The sequence below is a fragment of the Sus scrofa genome, chromosome X (genome assembly GCF_000003025.6).
Source record: "Sus scrofa isolate TJ Tabasco breed Duroc chromosome X, Sscrofa11.1, whole genome shotgun sequence".
Lineage (NCBI taxonomy): Eukaryota > Metazoa > Chordata > Mammalia > Artiodactyla > Suidae > Sus > Sus scrofa.
Genome location: NC_010461.5, coordinates 43,176,864 through 43,195,763, shown reverse-complemented (window position 1 = coordinate 43,195,763; position 18,900 = coordinate 43,176,864). Strand labels below are relative to the sequence as shown.

Genomic DNA, 18,900 nt, shown 5'->3' with positions numbered 1-18,900 from the left:
AGCCACAACAACGCCACATCCAGATCTGAACCAATTTTGCAACTTACACCGAAGCTTGCAGTCAGTGCTGATTCTTTTTTTTTTCTTTCCTTCTTTTTTTCTTTTTTTGTCTTTTTGTCTTTTCTAGGGCCGCACCCACGGCATATGGAGGTTCCCAGGCTAGGGATCGAATCGGAGTTGTAGCCGCTGGACTACACCACAGCCACAGCAATGCGGAATCCAAGCTGCGTCTGCCACCTACACCACAGCTCACAGCAACGCTGGATCCTTAACCCACTGAGCGAGGCCAGGGATCGAACCCCTATCCTCATGGACACTGGCCAGGTTCTTTACCCACTGAGCCATAAGAGGAACTCCTAATTGTTGTTTATTGATCTTGTATCCTGCAACCTTGATACACTACTTTTTGGTGCTATTAGATCTCTAGAGATCCTATCTAATCTACATGAATGATCATGTCTGAAATAAAGGTAGTTTTAATTCTTTCTTTCCTATCTGTATGTTTTTCTTTTTTCTTTCTTTCTTTCTTTCTTTCTTTTTTTTTTTTTTTTTTTTTTTTTTTTTTTTTTGTTGCACCCACAGGGCGTATGGAAGTTTCCCAGCCAGGGATGGAACCTGTACCACAGCAGCAACCTAAGCCACTGCAGTGACAATGCCAAATCTTTAACCTGCTTCACCACAAGAGAAATCTGGTATGTCTTTTTTTTTTTTTTGTAATGGCCCCATCCACGGCATATAGACATTCCCAGGCTAGGCATTGAATCTGAGGCTCAGATGCGAACACAGCTACAGCAATGCCAGATTCTTTAACCAACTGCTCTGGGCTAGGGGTCAAACCCGCACCTACGCAGTGACCCAAGCCACTGAAGTCAGATTCTTTTTTTGTTTGTTTGTCTTTTTTGGGCCATACCCGTGGCATATGGGTAAGGGTCGAGTTGCAGCTGTAGCCACCGGCCTACGCCACAGCCACAGCAACACGAGATCCCAGCCACATCTTCGACCTACACCACAGCTCACCAGATCCTTAACCCACTGAGCAAGGCCAGGGATCGAATCTACCTCCTCATGGATACAAGTCAGGTTCATTTCCACTGAGCCACGACGAGAACTCCTGAAGTCAGATTCTTAACCCCCTGCACTACAGCAGGACCTCCCGTTTTTCTCTTTCAAAAAGAACACCTGGAGTTCCCGTCGTGGCGCAGTGGTTAACGAATCCGACTAGGAAACATGAGGTTGCGGGTTCGGTCCCTGCCCTTGCTCAGTGGGTTAAACGATCCGGCGTTGCCGTGAGCTGTGGTGTAGGTTGCAGATGCGGCTCGGATCCCGTGTTGCTGTGGCTCTGGCGTAGGCCAGTGGCTACAGCTCCGATTGGACCCCTAGCCTGGGAACCTCCATATGCCACGGGAGCGGCCCAAGAAATAGCTAAAAAGACAAAAAAAAAAAAAAAAAAAAAGAACACCTAATTTCTTCTTGACAATTCTGTCTATCTAATCCATGCCCAGGCCCACACTCTTTTTTATTACTATGTTGTTGTAGCATATTATAGTATTTTGAAACCTATGTCTTCTCTGTTTCTGAGGCCAGACCCAACCCATAACATTTGTGAAGCAAAGGGTTAAAATACAAATGGAGGACCCACAGAAGGCTAAATGTTTAAAAGTAATAAATTGGAGTTCCCGTCTCGGCTCAGCGGAAACGAACCTGACTAGCATCCATGAGGACACAGGGTCCATCCCTGGCCTCACTCAGTGGGTTAAGGATCCAGCATTGCTGTGAGCTGTGGTGTAGGCTGCAAATGTGGCTTGAATCCCGCATACTGTTGCTCTGGTGTAGGCTGGGGGGTACAGCTCCAATTCAACCCCTAGCCTGGGAATCTCCATATGCCGCTGGTGCGACCCTAGAAAAGGCAAAAAGACCAAAAAAAAAAAAAAAAAAGAAGGCCTCAATAAATGAGAAATATATCATATTCAAGGGTCTTAAGACTCAATACTATTAAGATGCCAATTATTCCCAAATTAATCTATAGATTAATACTGGATCCAAGAGAAATCACTGCACTTTTTTTTTTTCTTGGTCTTTTTGCACTTTTTTTTTTAGGGCTTCACCCATGGCATATGTAAGTTCCCCGGCTAGGAGTCTAATCAGAGTTAAAGCTGCTGGGCTACACCACAGCCACAGCAATGCAGGATCCGAGTCGCGCTTGTGACCTACACCACAGCTCACGGCAACTCCAAATCCTTAACTCACGGAGCCAGGCCAGGGATCAAACCTGCAATCTCATAGTTCCTAGTCAGTTTCATTTCTGCTATGCCATAACAGGAACTTCCTGCACTTTTTTTTTTTTTTTGACAAACAGATTCTAAAATTCACATGGAGTAGTTCTCTTTGTGGTTCAGCAGTAACGAACCCACCTAGCATCCATGAGGACGAAGGTTTGATCCCTGGTCCCGCTCAGTGGGTTGAGGATCCAATGTCTCCTGCCATGAGCTGTGGTGTAGTTTGCAGATGTGGCTCATATCTGGCATTGCTGTGGCTGTGGTGTAGGCCTGCAGCTGCAGCTCTAATTTGACTCCATCTTGGGAACATTCAGGGGTGGGGCCCTTAAAAAATAAAATAAGTAAAATAAATTTCATATGGAAATGCAAAGAAGAAAACTATGTTGTAAAAGAAGACAGTGAAGAGTAATTAAAATACCTGACTTCAATATATACTATAGAGCCACAGTAATCATGACAGTGTAATAATCATAGAGGCTGTGAAGGGTCTGCTAGGAAGAGGGAAGAGCATGGGCAAAGGCAGGGAGGTGGAATGACAGTGGGCATAGCTGGGGAACTTCGAAAGCCCCATGGGGTCACAAGAACAGGGCAGAGCAGTGAAGGGGGTCCAGTGTGTCCCCCTCAGACAAGGGCAGGTCCGAGATGGGAGGCGCATGGGGTCGAAGGAAGAATGAAAGCAGGGACCATTCAGCCATGTCACCGACAAGGACCGCCAGGACCCTGAAAGGAGGGAGCGAGAGGTGGCCCAGCCAGCCAGGATGGACACCAGGACACAGTGTGCCCGTCCACAGCCCATGGTGACATAGTAACTGGGCCAAGGGACTGTCGGGGGTGAAGGGCCTGAGACCCACACTGCCCTTGGCTGAGGAGGGGCCCTGGGTCCCTCCCGCCCTCAGCTTCTTCCTCCACAAAGTGGTGGCCACAGGCCTTCTCTCCCTGCTCCCCATTCCTCCTTCCTGCTTCCACTACAGGACCACTGTGCCCAAGCATTCCCCCCTCGGGGCCTTTGTCTCCAGAGCCCCTCACCCCCACCCCCTTTCAGACCTAGGACGGGCCTCCTCTCTCCCCTCTCATTGCCTGGGGTCCCCTCCACCCACGTGCCTTGAAAGCCTCCTCGAGTCCAGCCCCCTACTGTCCCTCCACTCTCCAGGAGACCCACCCTTCCCTACCTTTGGAATCCCCCAACCCTATCATGCTCAGGGCCCTGACGCCTCCCTCCCGTGGCCCCCCAAGCCTCCGAGGTCACCCTCCCCCCCAGCCCCACATTCCCCGCCAATTTACTGAGTGCCTACGATGTGCAAAGCTCTGCTGGAGGCTGCAGAATACCCTGGGTAACGTGGGTTCGGGGTCCGCATCCAGTTTCCAGTTGTCAGAGCGCAGGAGGGGCCCTGAACGTCTCTGGGCCTCGACGTCCCCCTCTCCCACGTGGAATGACGACATCCCCGGGGTGGAAAAGAGGTTTCCCACGGTGCTGGGAAAGAGAGGCAGCGCCTGCGGCAGAGCGAGGCCAAGGGCTCGCGCGGGCTCCCTCCCTGGGCCAGGCCTCCTTGCGGGCCGCCAGGTAGGTCACCGCGCTGCTTGGGGCGCCTGAGCACGGGACCGGCCGGCCTCAGCCGCGTCCAGGCCCGGGCAGGCGGCCAGGTGAGCTCGCCCAGGCGCTCCCAACACGCCACTGGCGTCCGTGCGTCCAGCGGGCCGAGCACAGGTCATGGAGCCGCGCGCGGGGGGCGCCACAGACCCTAGGGGGAGCGGAGGAGGTACGGGGCGAACGGGAGCGAGTGGACGCGTCCCTGCCAGCCCTCGCCCCGCCTGTCTGCTCGTCACCTTTTCCTTCTGGCAGGTGGTAAACAAGGCAGCCCTGGCGCCCAAGGGGCGGCGGCGGCCGTGGCGGCGGCGGCGGCGATAGAGGGCAGGGCCCCAGCGACCCGGGCTGGGCTCTGGGCCCCCTACCCGCACCCGCGCTGCGAAGCGGTGCACCAGACCCGGGGGCTCTCAGGAGGGTCCGGGGAGAGGTGCAGGAGGGGGTCTGCCCGGGGTCACTGGACACACCTGGGCACTCGGGCAGGGTCTGTGGTGGCCTCCGGGGGTTAGGCAGGGCCCTGCGAGGATATGGGAAGGGGCAATCCGGGGCTACGTGGGCCGGCAGGGGTACCTAGGCTATCTAGAGGGGAACCGGGGGTGCCGGGGCCACAGGGGCCGGACCGTGTTCTGTCGGGACCTCTGGGAGAGTCGGGATCCTTCTCGATGCTGGCGGGGAAGAGTTTGGGATCTGGGATTCTGGCGGCAGTTGGGGGAGGGGGCAGTAGGACACCTCCAGAGATGCCCACAGGGTGTTCGGAGGGGTCCGGGAATACTGGGGTTAAACAGCTAAGTCCAGAGATATCTTGGGGGCAGGCGGGGTCCACGGGCAAGCGAGGGACAGTCGGTGACCTTCGCAACTGTGGAAGAGTGGTCCCGGGTCTCCGGGATCTTGATGGCCACTCTAGGTCTTCGGTCATCGGGGGGCGTGGGGGCTCGCTGAGACTGAAGGTGGGCGTTGATCTGCCCTTTCCGTTCGCCAGGCGGTGGCCTTCCTCCGCGCGCGGGCCCCAGCGCCCGGGAGCGGCTGGCGCGGCTGGACGCGCGCCCCCTGGCGGCCCGAGCTGCGGCGGACGTGGCGGCGCTGGTACGCAGGGCGGGCGCCACTTTGCGCCTGCGCCCCAAGGAGGGTGCGTGACAGGGGCGGGGCGTCCAGAGGGCGTGGTCGGAGCGGAGCCGGGTTCTGGGGGGGCGGGCCTGGGATTGTTAGTTACTGCCCTGGGTGGGGCCAGCGAGTGAGTGTGAGTTGGGAGGACGAGGCTCGGCGGTGTTGAGGGGTCTGGGATTTAGCCTATAATATTCCTCTGGGAGGTGACACAGAGGACGGCTATTGGATCTGGCGTTGCTGTGGCTGTAGGGTAGACCCGCAGTTGTAGCTCCGATTTGACCCCTAATCTGGGAACTTCCATATGCCTCCGGTGCGGCCTTAAAAAGCTAAATAAATAAATAGAGAATATTATTAATTTCCCAGATATCCCCTACCTACACTTCAAACTGATTTTTCTTTTCCACCTTTTTTTTTTTTTTCTTTTACGGCCACACCCAGGGCATATGGTATGGAGGTTTCCAGGCTAGGGGTAGAATCAGAGCTGTAGCTGCTGGCCTATGCCACAGCCACAGCAACGCCAGATAGGAGCCGCATCTGCGACCTACACCACAGCTCATGGCAACGCTGGATCCTTAACCCACTGAGCAAGGCTAGGGATGGAACCTGTGTCCTCATGGATGTTAGTCAGATTCATTTCCACCAAGCCAGGATGGGAACTCCTGATTTTTCTATTTAATGAAATATTGTAACTATTGTTCCCTGTTGAGCCATGAAGAATTTTAAAACATCTGTAATCAAAGTATAACAGTTCCCTCGTGGCTCAAGGTACCTGACTGGTATCCATGAGGATGTGGGTTCGATCCCTGGCCTCGCTCACTGGGTTAAGGATCCGGAGTTGTTGTGAGCTCTGGTGCAGGTCACAGCCGTGGCTGGCATCCTGGGTTGCTGTGGCTGTGGCATAGGCCGGCAGCTTCAGGTCCAGTTCGACCCCTAGCCTAGGAACTTCCATATGCCGTGAGTGCAGCCCTAAAAAAAAAACCAAAAACACCCAAAGTATAACTAACATTCACTCATTATCATACAGAACATCCTGCCCCAATTTTCCATTCTTTCCTTCAGATCCATTCTTTGAAATGGAGTTATCGCATCAGGGAAGAGATATATATTATTATACTGCCCCCGATAAACTTTCAGTCAATTTATGCCCTTATCAGCAGTGTATGAGTGTGCCCATTTTTTTCTTATTCTTTTTCTTTTGGGGCTGCACTGGCAGCATGAGGAAATTCCCAGGACAGGGACTGAACCCAAAGTATAGCAGCGACCCAAGCTGGTGCAGTGACAACACCAGATCTTTAACCTGCTCGGCAGCAGGACAATTCCCCCATTTTCTTCCATCTTTAATAACTTTGGGCATCATCCATAGTACTTACTATTTTAGATCTCGGCCCAGTTAGGCTCTCTGGACCAAAGTTCTCTTATCTGTAAAATGGATTTTAAAATAGCCCCTACCTGCAGTTCCCATCCTGGTGCAGCGGTAATGAATCCGACTAGGAACGATGAGGTTGCGGGTTCAATCCCTGGCCTCCCTCAGTGGGTTAAGGTTCCAGCGTTGCTGTGAGCTATGGTGTAGGTCGCAGACATGGCTCTGATCTGGCGTTGCTGTGGCTGTGGTGTAGGCCAGCAGCTGTAGCTCCGATTGGACCCCTAGCCTTGGAACCTCCATGTGCGGCGGGTGCAGCCCTCAAAGGACAAAAGACAAAAAAAAAAAATAGTTCCTACCTTACAGAATCCTTTGGAGAACGAAAGGAATGCTTAGATGTGCAACTGGCATAGAGAACATACCATAGAAGTGTTTGCACTTTTTTGCTTGGGGTCTTTACCCATGAGTTAAATGAAGAACATTTCATTATTTATTTATTTGCATTGCTTTCATTATTAGTGAGGTTGAGAATTTTCACACGTGCTTCATGTCTATTTGTACTTCCCATTTTGTGGACCACCTAATTATATTCTTGCCCATTTTTCAGTTGGGGGGGATGCTTGCCTTTTATAGTATATTGAGCACATTGTCCCTATAGCTTTCATATATATTAACTTTTTTCCCCCTTTTTGATGGGCCACACTTGCAGCATATGGAAGTTACCAGGCTAGGGGTCGAATCAGAGTTGCAGCTTCCGCCCTTCACCACAGCCCAGTAATGTGGGATCTGAGCCACATTTGGGACCCACACCACAGCTCATGGCAACTGAGTGGGGCCAGGGATCAAACCTGCAACCTCATGGATACTAGTCGGGTTCATTACCACTGAGCCACGGGAAGTCACTATATATATTACTTTTTTAAAACCCAGATTTTGGGGTGTTCCCACTATGGTACAGTGAGTTAAGAATACAACTGCAGGGGAGTTCCTATTGTGGCTCAATGGGTTAAGGACCTGACATAGTGTCCATGAGTATGTGTGTTTGATCCCTGGCCTTGCTCAGTGGGTTAAGGATCGGGCATTACTACAAGGTGCAGCATAGGTCACAGATGTGGCCCGGATACCATGTTGCTGTGGCTGTGGCATAGGCCAGCAGCTGCAGCTCTAGTTTGACTCCTAGCCTGGGACCCTCGGGTCGCTGCTTCAGGAAATGGGTATCATTTCAGCCATGGCGGTTTGCCTTCCAGGCAATACTTACATCATTAGTAATAGGACAATGTCATGAATCCTGTTACGATAAGAAGGGCACATTACATTTCTGGCATTTTTTTTTATCTTCTTAGGGCCACACCCATGGCATATGGAGATTCCCAGGCTAGGGGTCAAATCAGAGCTGTAGCCGCTGGCCTAGGTCACAGCCACAGCAACATTGGATCCAAGCCGAGTCTGCAACCTATACCACAGCTCATGGCAACACTGGATCCCTAACCCACTAAGCAAGGCCAGGGATCGAACTTGAGTCCTCGTGGACACTAATCAGATTCATTTCCACTGAGCCACAACGGGAACTGCCACATTTGTGGCTTTCTTGCCCATAACCCATAACCTCAGCCTAATCGTGAGAAATCATCAGACAAGCCCAAACTGAAGGATATTCTACAAAATAACTGAACCGTAGTTTTCAAAAATGTAAGGTCAGAGTTCCCTAGAGGCTCAATGGTTTAAGGATCCCACGTTGCCACTGCTGTTGCTCGGTCACTGTAGTGGTGAGGGTTCAGTCCCTGGCCTGGGAACTTCTATTTGCCAGGGGCGCCACACCAGTCAAAAAAAAAAAAAATGAAGGTCATGAAAGACAAAGAAGGGAGTTCCCGCCCTGGCACGGTGGGTTAAGAATCTGAATGTAGCAGTTCAAGTTGCTTCAGAGGTGTGGGTTCAATCTCAGGCTCAGTTCGCTGCTGCAGCTCCAGGAACTTCCATATGCCACCGGTGCGGCAAAGAAGAAATATGTGTTTAGGGACTCTCTGTACTGTTTTAAAAAACATTTTTTTTGGAGTTCCTGTCGTGGTGAAGTGGTTAACGAATCTGACTAGTGAACCATGAGGTTTCGGGTTCCATCACTGGCCTTGCTCAGTGGGTTAAGGATCCAGCATTGCCGTGAGCTGTGGTGTAGGTTGCAGACGTGGCTCTGATCTGGCGTTGCTGTGGCTGTGGCATAGGCTGGCGCTTACAGCTCCTAGAAAAGACAAAAAAACAAAACTTTTTTTTTTTTGTCTTTTGTCCTTTTAGGGCCGCACCTGCGGCATATGGAGGTTCCCAGGCTAGGGGTCCAGCTGTAAGCCACAGCTACAGCAATGCGGGATTCAAGCCTGCCTCTTCGCATGGATACTAATCGGTTTCCTTAACGCTGCCACCACGGGAACTCCTCTTTTTTCTTCCTTCCTCTCTTCCTTTTTCTTTCTTTCTTTCTATACCTCTTTTTGCTTTACAGCCGCACTTGGAGCATATGCAAGTTCCCAGGGTAGGGGTCTAATCAGAGCTGCAGCTGCCGGCTTAGGCCACAGCCACAGCAACGCCAGGTCCGAGCTGCATCTGCGACCTACACCACAGCTCACGGCCACTGCCGGATCCTTAATCCACTGAGCAGGTCCAGGGATCAAACCCTCATCCTCATGTATACTAGTGGGATTCTTAACCTGCTGAGCAACAACCGGAACTCCCAGGGTTGTTGGTTTTTTTTTTTTTTCTTTTCTTTTGTTAATAACTTATTTCACGTACCCTTCCCACATCAGTGGGACACAGTAACGTGCGCACAGTAGGCGTTGAGACCCCTACACGAAGGAACTGGCAAGAATAAACTCAGCTTCTACTGCACCTCAAGAACTACATTTCCCTCTATGCTTGGCGTCGGGCGTTCCTGTGAGGTGAAAAGAGCGGCAATTACTTCCTATGGCCCCTATCCTCTTTTGCCTTCCTGTGCCGCAGTGTTTCATAGGAAAGGTAGTTCTAGCAATCGTGGTCAGGTCCGCGGCAAAGTGAGAGCAAACTAAACTTCCCAGCAGGCAGTGCGCCGACCTGGGAAGCGGAGCAAGATGGCGGACGCCAAAGATGGTGTTTTGCGGCCGGCGGGATCCTCCACCGCCCCAGTTTCATTCAGCTTCAGTCGGACGTCCAACCGGAAACGCTTGGCAGGAGACGCGGCTCCGGAGGAGAAGGATTTCTTGAAGACCGTTGAAGGGAGGGAGCTGCAGAGGTGAAGCGCTGGGTCTTTCATTCCTTGGAAACCGGTGCAGTGGGTGCCTGCGGGAGGTTGGAATCTGAGTTGATTGTGTTGGTGACAGCGGCATGGAAAGCCTGAGGCAGAGCCTGAGGGAATTCGTGGAGGCGTGGAGGCGTGAAGGCGGGAGTTAGTAGCAGATGTGGGGAAGTAGGATCTGTTGGCCGTGGGGTTCGAGAGGAGAGGATGTATTCCTGAGAGCGAGTGTCTTTAGGACTTGGGGGCCCTGAGCAACTTACGTTCTAAAAGAAGGAAAGGAGGGGAGAACGACAGGACCCCTAATGTCCCAGTTGAGGCGGCGGGGCTTCTCCGATATGCGGAACAGGATGGTGGGGCAGATTCAGATTGAGGGAGACCATCATCAGCTTAATTCAGAAAAGAGAATTGTGAGGGAGGTGGAATCAACCCTCCACGAGGCTAGTGTGGAGTGTGGAGCTGGGGAGAGGGTCTGGGCTGAAGATGATGATTTGCAGGTCATTGTGGAAGCCATGGAAATGGGCCTTAGGATGAACAGAATGTCCAGAACTGAGTGCTGGTCCCTGGAAGGCACTGATATTTAAGAGTTGGGAGTGGGGGAAAGAATCCAAAGAAGGCACCACCAAAGGTTTTAACAGGAGAGCCAGAAGGGAGAAGGTCTATGGGGCTAGGGGGTGAGTTCGGCTCTTCTGTTTCCTCTGAATGAAGGGGTGTGGCTCAGAACCCACTGATCATGCTCCTCTCCCAACTCTACTCCTCTGTGTCCACATCAGTGTGAAGCCTTCAGAAGCCCCCACGGAGCTTGTCATCCCTTTGATCAAGAATGGCCACCGCAGGCAGCCAACCACCCAGGCCCCTGGGCCATCCACACTTCCTGAGGTCTTGGCGGATGGGATGCTGTCCCAGGCTGTGAAGGAGATCATCGAGGGTGAGCGATTCCGCCTTTGCCTTCTCCTCCTGAAGGAAGAAGGGGAGGGAAATGGAAGGATAGGGTGGGACCTCATTGCTCCCTCCCATTCTTCCTCAGAATCCAAGAAGTCCCTGGAGGAGAGAGAGAATGCGGGTGTCGACCCCACGCTCGCTATCCCCATGATCCAGAAAGGATGCACCCCAGCGCATCCTGGGCAAGGGGCAGACAGCGAACCCCGGGCTGAGACAGTGAGCTGGCCCCTCGACTCCCTCCTTCCCCAGTCTCTCATTGCCCTGTCTGCCAGGCTCGCCTCCCTGCCCCCAGCAGGAAAAGTCTGTGTGTGTGTACAAGAGGCCTGCCTCTCCCTTCCTCCTTCCATCCTTTTTGGAAGCATTAACAGATGAATCCAGATACTCAGGTTTGAAAAAGGACTTGGATCCTGGGATTATATCTAAAGGAGATGAGGAGCAGAGGGAACAGGAAATGTAAAGATGCTGAGGGTGGACTCCGCCTGAAGTGTTTGAGGGACGCCAAGGAGACCAAAGGAGCTGGAGTGGAATGAGTGAGGGGGGTAGGGTAGCAGAGGAGGTCAGAAGTGGGCCATGGGGAGGACTTCCGCTTTAACTCTTGAGTGGGATGCAAGCCATGGGAGGGCTCTGGAGCAGAGAAGGGACAAGGCTTGCGGTTTGACCGTCTCTCTCGCTGCTGTGAATAGAGCAGCCTAGTTAGCGGAGGTGGGGGCAAGGAGACCAGCAGTCCAGGCTAGAGGTGACGGAGACTCAGGCCAGAGTGGTAGGAGTGAGGCCAGGAAGGACAAGGTAGGGTTTAGAGAGAGAGGGAAGAGCACGGTGAGTGCTCTTAATGGCAGCAATGACCCGGACAGTAGCCTGGTGGCAGGCAATCCACCATGCGTGTCCATCAGGGACAACGTGTGATGTGTCTGGAGGGCATATCAAGACTCAAGGGAATGGTGATGGCAGGTAACAGCAGGAGAGGTGAGCAGTATGTCCACAGAAGTTGCCAAGTCTGTCTTTCTTCCCATGGACCCTACTCGTCACCTCTTCATTCATCATTTTTCTGCCATGCTTCTTTGGGTCCTAGCTCTCCTACAGCCCCAGAGCACCTTCTCTTTCGATTGAACTGTGCTCATCAGCCTCAGACATCCTCTGGTTCCTTTCATTAAAAAAAAAAAAAAAAGAAGACCTTCATTCTCAAAGCTGTTCCAGCTTTGGCCTCCTTTCTCTAATTTTCCCTTCTTAGAGCCTTCCACATCTCAACTGATCACAGTTTCGTCCGTCCCTCCTCTCACTTCGTCCAAAACCGTTAGAGTCACCCTTGACTTCCTGCATTATTTCCGTACCTCATATACAATCTTATTGGCAAAACCCTGCCATCTCCCTTTTCAAAATACATCAAGAACCTGACCCCTTCTCACCATCACCCCTACCACCACTTTGGTCTGAGCCACCTGCTCATCCAGACTGTTGCAGTCGCTTCCTCACTGGTCCCCTTGTGGCTGCCACCCTACTGGGGCTCCCACCCAGCTCTCCTGATGAATCTCTTACTACCCCTCTCTGCCTCCACATCTGTTTCAGTCAGATTGACTTTTCCTGATCCTCTTCACACATAGCAGATCTTGACCTGCCTCAGGGCCTTTGCTCTTACTGCTCTTTCTGGAGTGATCACATCGTATGCTCCGGGCTCCCTCTGTCATCTCCTTCTGGTTTCAGCTCAAATATCAACTCAGTGACACTCCCATCTCTATCCCTCTGCATCCCCTTAATGTGCTAAATTTTTTTCATGTGACTTAGCATGTTTTATATATTTCATTTATTGTGTCTCCACTAGAACATAAGCCATACAAGGGAAGGCGTTTCATCTTTTTTTTCACCGTGTTATCCTTGGCACCTAGAACAGTAGCTGGCGCAGAATAGGGGCTTTATAACTATTTTCCCAGGGACTGAACAGGGAGAAGTAAAATGAGGGATGGCAAGAAGAAATCAGAAGTCAACCTTTGAGCTAACTGGAAAAGATGCCTCGAGGGTCACCCAGTGAGTGATAGCAAGTACACTTCAGAGGGCCCACTGTAAGCCAATCCTGACTGTCCTTCCTCTGCCTAAACCCATAGGTGCCGGAGGAGGCTGATTACGAGGCAGTCCCTGTGGAGGCCTATGGGCTGGCCATGCTGCGGGGCATGGGCTGGAAACCCGGCGAGGGCATTGGCCGCACCTTCAATCAGTGAGTTCTAGGGTAGGGGCAGGGGGACAACAGACAGGAACAGACCCCCATGGTTACCGCCCACCCAGAACCATCCAGGCAGGGAGAGGGTACATGACCAACCTAAGTATTTCAGCAGCCCCCTTCCACTACTGTTTCAACCTCCTATTTGCCCTTCAGAACTCCTCAATGAGGAATTCCCACTATGGTGCAATGGGATCAGTGGCTTCTTGGGAGCGCTGGGACATGGATTCAATCTCCAGCCAGGCACAGTGGGTGGGAGACCCACTATTGCTGCAGCTGTGGTGTGGGTCGAGACTGCAGCTGGGATCTGATCCCTGGCCCAGGTGCCCTATATGCCATGGGCTGGCCAAAAAGGGAAAGAAAAGGAACCCCCCCCCCCATAATAAGATGCCATTATCTAAAGATTGCCTCTCTGGGGAGTTCCTGCTGTAGCTCAGCAGTAATGAACCTGACTAGTAGCCGTGAGGATGCAGATTTGATCCCTGGCCTTGCTCAGTGGGTTAAGGCTTCAGCATTGCCGTGAGCTGTGGTGTAGGTCACAGACGCAGCTCGGATCCTGTGTTGCTGTGGCTGTGGTGTAGGCCGGCAGCTGTAGCTCTGATTTGACCCCTAGCCTGGGAACTTCCATATGCCGCAGGTGTGTCCTTTAAAAAAAAAATTAAAATTAATAAAGAAAGAAAGATTGCCTCTCTGGGCATCAGCTTTCTCATCTGAAAAATGGGGATAATAACAGGACTGGAGTGCCTGGGTCTGTTGTTAGAGTTAAGTGAAATTATATATGTAAAGCAGTTAGGGTAGGCCCTGGGCCCAGATAAGCATCGACTAAACATTTGCTATTATCATTATCACATGGACTTAGGACCCCTTCTCAGCAGTTGTAAACCCCAAAGAGTTCTGAAAAACAAACTTTTTTTTTTTCATAGAACATTTGGCAGCCAAAGGTGACCTGGATTGACAGTTGAGCATTTTATGCTCTACTCCTGCTTGGTGTGAATAACCATGTGATTTTCCCTGTAGAAACATTACTGTATTTGGTTATTGGGATCTGCCACAGATTCCTCTGTAGCTACTTTGTAATAGCATGTTTTTAGGTTGAACCAAATGAAATTGCCATTTCTGTAGGTCAGGAATAGTCCTAATGTGAGATTAGGAAGGATGTTCTTTTCTTTTTAAATCTTTCTAGGGCTGCGCCTGTGGCATATGGAGGTTCCCAGTCTTGGGGTCGAATCGGAGTTATAGCTGCTGGCCAGCTAGGATCCGAACCACATCTGCGACCTACACCACAGCTCACAGAAATGCGGGATCCTTAACCCAACTGAGCGAGGCCAGGGATCGAACCTGTGTCCTCATGGATGCTCGTCGGATTTCGTTTCTGCTGAGCCAAGACAGGAACTCCAGGAAGGATGTTCTTGAACATGCTGATAGGGTGGGACTTGGGCAGTGGTCGAGGGTAGGGGTGGGAAACAGGGCATTGAAGACTGATGCATCTCCCCCTCCAACAAGCCCATATTCTGTGCTCCCTGCAGAGTGGTGAAGCCCCGTGTCAACTCACTGAGGCCCAAGGGGTTAGGGCTGGGTGCCAACCTGACTGAGGTCCAGGCCCTGGCCCCCTCCAGCCCCCACCGCCTGCCAAGGCCAGATGAGGAACGAGAGAAAGATAAGGAAGACCAGCCTCGAGGACTGGTGCCTGGAGGAGCTGTGGTGGTTCTTTCTGGCCCTCATCGAGGCCTTTATGGAAAGGTAAAGAACCTGCGTTCCCACTGTGGCTCAGCAGGTTAAGAACCGGACATAGTGTCCGTGACGATGGGGGTGCAATCGCAGCCTCACTCAGTGGGTCAAAGATCCAGCATTGCCCCACGCTGCAGTGTAGGTCACAGACGTGGCTCGGATCTGGCGTGGCTGTGGCTGTGGCAAAGGCCGGCAGCTACAGCTCCAATTGGACCCCTAGCCTGGGAACTTCCATATGCCGCGGGTGGGGCATTAAAAAGAAAAAAGGTAAGGAACCAAGATGTGCGTGGAGCCCAAGACAGGCAGAGGAAAGACTTTTGTGACCATCAGCGGGAGGAAGAATTGGGTTTAGGGTAGAAAGGCCGGAAGTCCTTGTCTTTCAGGCCTGCCTGATCCTCCTCCTCACTCAGTTACTCAGGACTGCTCGCTGGGCCATTCTGAGCCTCAGTTTCTAGCTAAAACGGAGAGGGAGTTTCCATCGTGGCGCAGTGGAAACGAATCCAACTGGGAACCATGAGGAACCATGAGGTTGCGGGTTCAATCCCTGGCCTTGCTCAGTGGGGTCAGGATCCGGCATTGCTGTGGCTGTGGTGTAGGCCGGCAGCTACAGCTCCCGTTAGACCCCTAGGCTAGGAACCTCCATATGCCACGGGTGTGGCCCTAAAAAGACAAAAAAGACAAAACAAACAAACAAAGAAAAACAGTCAATTGCTAACTAAAACGGAGAGAATGCCATCCATCACAAGTCCCTGAGGATTAGCTACTTAAAATATATCCACGCTTCACGGTCTGCTGGGGGAGACACAGGGGTCAGGCCTCTTGGAGGTTAAGGGTAGACAGCTTGGTCCTAGGAACGTGGGCCAAGACCACTCAACCCCTGCCTCGCTTCTCTCCCGCAACACTTTAGATAGAAGGCCTTGATCCTGACAATGTTCGGGCCATGGTCCGCCTGGCTGTGGGGAGCCGCATGGTGACTGTTAGTGAGTACTGCCTGCGGCCTGTCTCCCAGCAGGAGTTTGACAAGAACTCCTTGGATCTTGGTGAGTGAGCCTCTTACTCAGTGGGGCGGGGGAGCTGGAGAAGCCTTCCGGCAGTGGGGGAGTGGTAAGGCCTGTCTTGGGGGTGGAGATGATATCTGCAGAGGGCCCAGGGACAGTGGTCTCCTGAGCAAGGGTGAGAGATCCGAGGTCAGAGATCATCAGCCCAGAGATCCGAGGTGAGACTGAACACAGTGGCTTATTCAATGTGATTGAAGAGAGAGGTTGATCTAGTAACCCTGGGTCTTTAGCCTCTTTCTTTCTTTCTTTTTTTTTTTTCCCCTTAGCTTCTTTCTGAGGAGGAAGGAACAGGTGTGGAAACCAATTCCTACCCTTGGGAGGTCTTTGTCTCTTTGGGGTGGTGAACCTCTCTTTTGCTGGAGATTGAGAGCATCTAGGACTAGGGCCCAGCGGGCAGGAAGGCATTCCAGGCCTGGCGGCAGGGTGGGTCAGCTGGGCACATTGGGAGAGGGGTGCCGAACAGCTCTCCAGGACTCCCTCTTCCACTCCCAGCAGGTGGCTCAGAGACGCGCTTTCAGGCTTAGCTGGGGTGGTTGAGGAAAGCTTCCCGAAAGACGCGGGGACTGTTCAGAGGAAGGGGAGAGCATTGTGATAACCCAGGCGAAGGCTTTGGGGTGAGAGAGGGCACTTTGGCTGGAAGCTGAGGCGTGGCCTAGAAGGACAGCGAGGGAGACACACGAGGCTCTTTCCTGGTTCTCCTCCCACACCCCTTTGAACAGGCCAGGTGAGCCAAACTTCCCCGGAGCGGCAGAACGGAACAGCTTCCTCCTGGAAGGCCCTGCGGGATCAGGACCTCCACGTCCGGCGGGAGGACTCAGAGAGGAAGCGGAAACACCTTCCAGACCGGTGGGACCCTGCGTATCTCGGGTGGGAGCCGGGGGCAGGGCTATGGGGAGGCTCCAGCAGTCAGAGAAGGCTTCCAGGGCAAGGCAAGGCAGATGTCTGGAAGGAACTAGCAACGGCATCATGGGTGGGTTTCATAGCATCGGCAAAGGTGGGGCAACTGGAACATCCGTGCCTCTGGTGGAGAGCTAAGTCTGGTGTTGGCCCCTCCCCACAGACCAGATGGGCCTGCAGCCAAGAGTGAGAAAGCAGCCCCCAGGAGCCAGCACTGGCTGCACAGGGACCTGCGCGTGCGGTTTGTGGACAAGCAGCACAAGGGTGGCCAGTATTACAATACCAAGGTGGGAGCCCCGCACCTGCGTCTGCTTCCTCCTCCAGGGACTCGGCCCCCTTAGCTGTCTGACTTCCTCATGTATCCCCGACCCTCTCCCCAGATGACAATTGAAGATGTCCTGAGCCCAGATACCTGTGTGTGTCGGACAGATGAGGGCCAGGTCCTAGAAGGTGAGTTTTAGGGATGGCCATTGGGTCATTATCATCCTGGAGGCTGATTCAGAGGGCCATCTTAGGCAAGCGTGGCCCTGGCAAAGGCTGGGAGGTTGGGCAGAGTTTGTTTTGTTTTGTTTTGGTCTTTTTAGGGCCGCACCTGTGGTATATGGAGCTTCCAGGCTAGGGGTCAAATTGGACCTATAGCTGCCAGCCTACATCACAGCCACAGCAACACGGGAACCGAGCTGCGTCTGTGCCCTACGCCACAGCTCGTGGCAATGCTGCATCCCCAACTCACTGAGCGAGGCCAGGGATTGAACCCGAGTCCTCATGGATACTAGTCGGGTTTGTTAACCACTGAGCCACAACGGGAACTGCCACAGTTCGTTTTTGTTTTTTTTTTTTTTTTTTTTTTTTGCAAGCCTCAGCATCCTCTAACACAACCCTAGATGCTTCTGTGATGGTGACTATCTGAGCCCCACTTTCCCCGTCGGTAATATTAACATGGAGATAACCTGTTTCTCCCTCTTGTGCCGGTGCCTTGTCGGGAAATGTCTTGGGCTCCCCGTGCAGGGCAGGTCATACAATGTGCCCTCAATAAATGGTGTCTGTGATCACCCCCAACCATCATCATCAGAGATAAATTCTCCCTTTATTAGAACTATTGCCAGAATCTGCTCCTTAGGTTTTGTCACCTGTGAAATGAATGTGGGAGACTCCTATCTGTCGACAGGTACAGAGCGGCTCCAGGGAATACAGGAAAGGCCCTTCTTTTTTTGGTTTTTTTTTTTTTTTTTTTTTTGGCTTTTTCTAGGGCCACTCTCACACCATATGGAGGTTCCAAGGCTAGGGGTCCAATCGGAGCAGTTGCTGCTGGCCAACGCCACAGCAACGCGGGATCCGAGCTTCGTCTGCAACCCACACAACAGCTCACGGCAACACCGGATCCTTCACCCACTGAGCAGGGCCAGGGATCGAACCCGCAACCTCACGGTTCCTAGTTGGATTCGTTAACCACTGTGCCACAACGGGAACTCCAAGAAAGGCCCTTCTGACAGGACCTTGGCTGGGCTGGCCCTTGCTGTGGGCTTCACTCCCCTCTCCTTGTCTGCAGGCCTGAGGGAAGACATGCTGGAGACCCTGGTCCCCAAGGTCGAGGGCCACCGGGTGATGGTGGTGCTGGGGCCACGGGCTGGAAGGGTGAGTCCCAGACCGGGGAATGGGGGTGGGGGTGTGCACGCAATGTCCCAGAGTCTGGGTTGGCCTTGCTGACCCCACCTGCCCCGACCCTAGGTGGGCCGTCTGCTGGAACGGGACAGAGAGCGGAGCCGGGCGCTGGTGCAGCTGCGGAGAGAAAATCAGGTGGTGGAGCTTCACTATGATGCCATCTGCCAGTATGTGGGCCCCAGCGACTCGGATGAAGACTGACCTGTGGACACACTCCCATCTGCTGGCTCTTACCAACCCCGTACAGTGTGAAAAGCCAGCTTTCGCGAAGGTGGGGAGGTCATGATTCAGCCCTCCACTTTCAGTGCAGCCCTGGGGCAGGGACAGGGCACAGCTGGATGGACCAGAAGGGAGACTAGAAACAAACCCAGTGTTTACCATAAGTTAGTATGTATATAATAAAAAAACAACTCAAAGACTTGGTAAAATGAACAGATCGAAAGTGGTATACTGAGCTATGAATGGAGATGTTAGCACCACTTTGCAGAGCAGCCAGGAATCCCAGGGTCCCCGTTTGTCCCAAAAGTCCCAAAACTTTGGTTTGAAGGTAAAAATGTTTTGTCTTGTCTCGGGTGGAATTTCTCTGGTTGCTCCAGGTAACTGGATTCTCAAAAAGGTTATTGTCAACCTTTGTCAGAGATTCCTTTTCCCTGTTAAATGGCCTAAGATACAAAATCAACAAGGGAAGAAAAAAAAAAATCAAAGGAAGGCAGAGCTTTAGGCACAGCTGTTTCTAAATCATCCTCAATCACTAAATCAATGACGTAATTAGTGGTATTTAAGCTAGATCTAGTTTCTGGTATAAGGTCCTCATGCTTCAGAACACAGGCCA

At 52.4% G+C, this 18,900-nt stretch overlaps 1 protein-coding gene across 9 annotated transcripts; it reads left to right on the top strand.

Moving 5' to 3' along the window:
* Positions 3,743-18,500, top strand: GPKOW (G-patch domain and KOW motifs). 9 transcript variants are annotated; one of them, XM_021080009.1, is made up of 13 exons: positions 3,924-4,033; positions 4,838-4,941; positions 9,382-9,572; positions 10,346-10,500; positions 10,600-10,730; positions 12,611-12,720; positions 14,250-14,463; positions 15,359-15,491; positions 16,229-16,355; positions 16,570-16,693; positions 16,787-16,856; positions 17,956-18,041; positions 18,135-18,500. In XM_021080009.1, the coding sequence occupies exons 1-13, from the start codon at positions 3,985-3,987 to the stop codon at positions 18,267-18,269; spliced, it is 1,629 nt and encodes a 542-aa protein (XP_020935668.1). In that variant the 5' UTR covers positions 3,924-3,984; the 3' UTR covers positions 18,270-18,500. The 9 variants fall into 9 exon arrangements, with proteins under 9 accessions (XP_020935670.1, XP_020935668.1, XP_020935667.1 ...); XM_021080008.1 differs by having other exon boundaries at positions 9,379-9,572; XM_021080007.1 differs by having other exon boundaries at positions 3,926-4,116; positions 4,838-4,984.